Source organism: Lygodium microphyllum, chromosome 14 (assembly GCF_053477565.2).
Source record: "Lygodium microphyllum isolate KBCC chromosome 14, Lygodium_microphyllum_v1.1.10, whole genome shotgun sequence".
Lineage (NCBI taxonomy): Eukaryota > Viridiplantae > Streptophyta > Polypodiopsida > Schizaeales > Lygodiaceae > Lygodium > Lygodium microphyllum.
Genome location: NC_141148.1, coordinates 140,872,815 through 140,878,904, shown reverse-complemented (window position 1 = coordinate 140,878,904; position 6,090 = coordinate 140,872,815). Strand labels below are relative to the sequence as shown.

Below are 6,090 nucleotides of genomic sequence, written 5' to 3'. Positions count from 1 at the left end.
GAACCGGTGTACGTAAGTGTCGACGCAATACAGCGGCTAGCCTAGAGGAATGCAAGCGACCGGATATTTCGGGTGCAAAAGCAGTGAACACAGTAAAGAGAACATCGAGAGTGACAAAACTAGCTATCTCAGTTGTTGCGGCTGCATGTATGTGGCGGCGGCCCGCTGAGAAGAAGAATGTATCAGAAGAAGTCTTTTCTGCTCAAAACATCGCGGATGGATGATGATGAAAATTGTGCATGACACGTCATAAGATGCTCAGATGTACTCCATATATAGCGCGCTAGCTGAATTCGATTACTGTTCAAAAAACAAAATCCTGGGAATTAATCACTCGTACAAACAGAAGGCTTTTTCTGCATGGGATCAGCAGCCAGCGCTGGCTAGCTAAGCAAGCTAGTGGCCTTTGGGTTGGCAGGCGGGCTCGAAGTCGACCTCCTGGAGGGGGAGGAGAGGGAGAATGTTGGGGCCAGAGTAGGTGCGGCCGTAGCGGAGTCCCTCGGAGGCGGGCTTGATGGTGGCTCCCGGAAGGATGGTGCACAGCCCAAAGGAGGGATAGTCCACCAGGATGCCGTAAGGGCTCACCAGGTTCTGGTTCCAACGCCGGTCTTGGCACTGGGCCACCACTTTGAGTGCGCTGCAGGGGCAGTTGTTCACCACTTGGAATTCCACCACCGACCCCAGCCCCCCCGCACTTGCATAGTCCTGCGTGATCCGTATGTCGTCCACGGAGCACGGCCGCGCCGGGCCATCAGGGGCTGCACACGCGCGTATTAAACTACATGTAAGTCATAGTCATCATATCTATGAAATCACTTGAAGTTTGTACGGTACTGCGACGAGGAAGGGGGGAGAGATGAGAGAGAGAGACCTCACAAAACGCAACCCCAGACCTATAGTTTGCCCTAGTTACACGACCTTTATTTCCTACTTTTATTTAATACGTACTTGCAAGAGTGACTGACAGCATCACAGACAGGAGCAGCACCGCCATCGTGGGGCCCACGCCGACGAACTTGCCTGCCGCCATACTCCTGGGCTGCGCTAAGAGATCACACACCGTCGCGACCGCTGAAGAAGAAGAACTCAGAATAAGAAGACGATGCACAAGAGGAGGGAAAATACCCGTGCAGCCGCTCCTCTGCCCACTCATATTTATACGTGGTTCCACTCGGCCCATGCCCGACTCAAGGAAAAAGCCTCTCCGACCTGCGAACCTCCTCGAGCCGCTACACATCGTAACAACACGCCGTAACCTTTGAAGCACTAAGAGCACCTTCCCGCAGCCCCTTTCACAAGGAACTTTAGGCACTAAACTAGATGGTAAATAGCCTTATAACTAGTAAATACACAATTTTTTTCTAGTTAGTAACTAGGGTTTTTTAAATTGGAACTAGGTTTTTGATTTTATTAGATAGATGTGAAGCTACAACTAGTAAAATAAGTGTCTATATGGTAAAGCAAGCCAAATTTCTATATATCACCTAATATAGTCATGTTTATTGGATAAAATTATGAAGCTATGGATCATAGGATAATGTGCATGCATAGTAAATCAAAACAAATTTGTATAGAATATCTAACATAGTCATGCTTATATAGTCATGTTAAGTAATATACATCACAATTGATAGGCCTAACCATAAGCCATGTAGTCAATCTCAAATAAGACAATGTCGATACACACTTGTAATGGATATGTTTGTATGCATCCAAAATGTACATGTGCTATAAGATACATTTGTGCATTTTGATAACTTTTAATTCTTACTCACATAGCACAAATAGTTTACACATCCACAAATAAAATATCATTTTTAAGAATATAAATATTTCCTTGTCACATTAAAACAAAGAAGAATCTCATTCAATTCAATTCAATGCCATGGCTCTAAATCTTGAAATTCTCCTCAAATCCCCCCTGAAGTATGGGATATACCTAGCATCCATACAAGCACAAATAGTTATCAAAAGTTATTTAAGCCCCTTACAAGCAAGGAGCATATCCATCCATTAGCAAAATAGAAACCGTTCAAATTGTAATAGCCTTTTCCTTAAATGAAAGACATAGAACCTCTTGAGTATGCGGAAACTTGAAGAGGGGAGCTCTCAATAGATAGTCATGGCACATGGTCTATTAACTAGGGTAGTTGTATTAAGTTCATTAAAAAAGCAACATTTCCTACCAACATGCGACATATACTTCCACTTTCATGCATGTAGCATATTCAAGGGGTGTACAAGGAGTAAGAGATGATGGAACACATAGCACTAACATAAAGCAATAGAAGCAAGACAATGGGATAGAGATGGATTATGCTAACATTTTCGTTGCTAGCATGAACATGGAAGAGCTAGAGAAGAAGATGTAGGGTGGCAAAAAATGTTTCAGTGAGAATTAAAAGAGAGTCACAATAGAATTTTGGGAGCAAGTGCTATGTGCATGACTAGTATCCTTGTTGCCATGCATTCGGCAAAGCAATGCTAAGTATTCTCTATGCAACATGTACATGTATTTTAAGGGAAGTCCCCCTTGAGGATGAGTTTGCTAGATTTTTTGGGCTCACCTATGGATAAAAGTGATACTCACATTGTTTTGCTTGCCATTAGACTTATTTTGGGTCTTGCTTTCATCTAAAGCAAAAAGAGATTGGGTTTTGGGTTCACTTGTTTGGCTTAAAGTGAGCCTTATTTACATGCTTCCATGGCATCATGATTTTATTCTTGAGGAGGTCTTCCAAATTGAATGCCCAATATGGGCTAGTTTTCATGGACTTCCTACTTTTCTAGATGGAGAAGTAATGTGCTAGTAGAACTGCTAGTAGGTAGAGCACTCTATGTTCTAACAATAATATCAACTAGTAGATCAAGTGACCTCTCGTACTTTGGGATAAGAGGAACAAGATCCTTGAGATGCTCTAGATTTTTTATCCTAATGGGATTGAGTTGTTGGTCGATGTCAAATTCTCCCTATTCTTGGATACATGCTTCAAATGCAAAGAAGATGGGTGCTTTGCAAAGGAATGCCCAAAAAGGAATTGAGATAAGAAGAAGCAAAGGAGAAAATAGTGGAGATAAGGAAGAACTTCAAAAGAAGAAAAAAGGAAAAAACATAGGTTGAGAAGGGTAAATTCAAGGAAACAAACAAGCCTCAAAAGGAAGAACCTAAGCAGAAACCTAATTATCAGTCGGTGATCCTAGAGATGCTGAAGTTAAAGCGGGATGGAAACAAATAATATCAACCAACAAATTCTTTGAAGTCTAATGGAGGTAAGAAATAAAAAATTTCCCTTTAAAATCTTCTTGCAAATGGTTTTTTGACAAGGCTATTTTGCTATTTTTAATTATGGAAGTTCAAACAAAGATATAATGTTAATTAGTTGGCTCACTATGATCTCTTGGAATGTGAGGTACCTAGGAAGTCCATCCAAGAAGGATGTGTTTAGTAGGAGAAAGAAATGGAAGCCCCTCTCTTTCAACACCTCCTTTCTAGAAAGGGAAGGATTCAACTTATAGATGAAGGATGCTTGGAAAAAAACCAACAATCCAATGGCTAATCCAACGTAGAACTAGATGAGATCCATTGCTATCATAACTGAGATTACCAATATGTATGGCAAAGATCAAGATTCACTTCAAAGAGGGTTGCATGTTAGTAGTTAGCAATGCAGTGAGTATATTATTATGACTCTTTCTAAGTGTTCTAGTAATGGGATGTTTTATTAAATTCTCAAAGAAGTGGAGCATTACATGGAGGATTTGCAAAAACATAAATGTGAAGTTGCCAAAATTTAGTCTAAGGGAAATGGTATCTTATGGGACTGGTTCTTCGACCAATTAATTTTATGAATTGATGAAGCGAAAGAAGCAACAAGAGCTCATCACTATGATAGATGATGGAGGAGGAATCAAGGAATTTATGTAGGGATATTTCAATCTCTTTGGAATGTATTTGTAAATGGTCTATGCTTATAAGGTCCATTTGAGGTAAAGATGTCGATGCCAAAGGGTGTCCCATTGTCCCATTACTCTTTGCCACCATAATCACCAACCCTTTGCTTAGGAATTTGGATTTGAAGGTGCAACATGGAGTAAGCAAGGGGCTTCCTCTACCATTAAGAAGACACTTGGTCTCCCAATTCTTTGCCAACAATAACTTACCAATATTGTGCAAGTAGAGAGGCAACTAGTAGATGTATTCGATCAAAGTGTATGAAAGTTTTCTAGAACTATCTGGAGTTGGGACTAATGTGAGAAAAAGCAAGCTTATTTACCTAAGATTGAATGAGTTAGCAAAGTTGCTAAGGGATCTAGGCTTCCAAGTAGCAAAATTGGAGCTATAGTTGCTTGATTCTAAAGAATTTGGGTGATTTCAAGATTTCTAGCATCAGACCTTAATTACTGAGCATATGATGGAGGAATTTTTTTGATTATCTTGTACATTATGTATGTTGTGAGTCAAGTAACATACAACAATGACCAAAAATACATGCACAGGAAATGCCTAATTTTGGCATCATGAATCCAGTGAGATTAATGAAGGTTGAAGATCCATAGCCTAGATTATCATATAAGACCCTAGAAGTGAAGTAGGACTCTTGTTTCCCACATTGTAACCAGGGTAATGGCCAACAATGAGAGAGGGATGGTCAATGCTAGCTTGAGTTGATCCAGACCACCTATAGGTGGATACACTTGAATTTGTGTGTTATCTTGAAGATAACAACTAAAAAACTTTAATGGCCCCCTTTATATAGTCTTCGGCATGTAATTGGAGTAAGGGGGCCCGAGTTTGTGACTTGTATTGGTTCCCCCACATCCTGTAACTCTTGCATGAGAATTGAGTGAATTACTTTCACACAACTTTTCAAATCATAAGTGAGATTGGAAAAACTTAAAGCTTGAAATGAATAATAGGGAAAGATTAAAAGATGGAGTGCCATCAATGTTATGCAAAAAATTAAAAGAGATATGTTCGGGATAATAATTAGGAATATTATTTGAGTCCTTGAATATGGATGAGTTAACTACACTTTTATAAGAACATACCAACAATGAATTGTCATGTTACTTGTTGAGATTTAAAGGTGCCAATGTCAACAACTTGTGCTTAAGCATGCCCTTTATCAAGAGAGCATGCATGTGTTTGGGTTGGGGGCTATATATGCTAGTAAGTTTATAACACTCCTTTACGATTGTTCATATCTATCATAGGCCCTACTAGTTGTCCAGTATCACAAGCAAGAGAAGATGATATTGCAAATCCAAACACCATGACCTTCTTTTGATCTTAAATTTTAAAAAATCACAAGATGATACGAAACTCCCATCTCCCAACTTGCATATGAGTTTTGCTTCTACACTACCAGTAAAATTTTGAAGACCTTACAACCTTAAAAATTTTTGAAGAGCTTAGAACCTTACGAACTAATATCCCTAATTATTTCTAATCCAACTTATTCGAATTTTGACTGGTATACATGGAGATGTGGCACTGCTACATCTGATTGTCAATGTACTCCCAGTACATTAGTTTGGATTGGTTGCATGCTTTGACTACACCTTCTCTTTGATATTCACATGCAAGGCTTATGCAGGGCAATGAATTTAGGAAGGCAACCCCGACTCCACGCATCATCAGTATCCTAAGATTCTTCATGATCATCATATCAAGATTGTCTTCCTAGCATGGCGGTTCAGAAAGATTGTTGTGTCGTCGTTGAGGTAGCACAACGTCTCTATGAGGGAGATGACCTTGTTCCAGTGCTCTAAGTTATATGCACTAGGCAGTACTGGCTACATGCTTGGACTACTTATTCTCTTTGATATTCACATGCAGGGTAAGGTGTTGCTACATCAGACTATCAGTGTACTCCTAGCATACTAGGTGGGACTACTTGTATGCTTTCACGGCTTGTTCTCTTTGATATTCACATGCAAGGTAAGGATGCTACAACTATAACATGTATTCTTAAAGGGTTCTATCTTGAGGCACAACCCCACATTTTATTGGGAGCTACAGAAATGTGTTGTCTTGAGGCAATAACCACTAAATGCCCTGAATGTCCCACATTTCATTGGTAGCTACAA

At 39.9% G+C, this 6,090-nt stretch overlaps 1 protein-coding gene across 1 annotated transcript; it reads right to left on the bottom strand.

The window, feature by feature from the left end:
* Positions 1–287: 287 nt before the first annotated feature.
* Positions 288–1,275, bottom strand: LOC148026172 (uncharacterized). The gene is made up of 2 exons (XM_087692206.1): positions 949–1,275; positions 288–758 (listed from the first exon to the last, which is right to left on the bottom strand). The coding sequence occupies exons 1-2, from the start codon at positions 1,235–1,237 to the stop codon at positions 397–399; spliced, it is 651 nt and encodes a 216-aa protein (XP_087548332.1). The 5' UTR covers positions 1,238–1,275; the 3' UTR covers positions 288–396.
* Between the last annotated feature and the right edge of the window lie 4,815 nt (positions 1,276–6,090).

Bases quoted from the DNA above. Each gene is read 5' to 3' on its own strand.
- LOC148026172 (XM_087692206.1), bottom strand. From the start codon at position 1,237: ATGTGTAGCGGCTCGAGGAGGTTCGCAGGTCGGAGAGGCTTTTTCCTT. The intron at 759-948 runs GTACGTATTAAA...GCGCGTGTGCAG, and splicing joins GCTGTCAGTCACTCTTGCAA to CCCCTGATGGCCCGGCGCGG.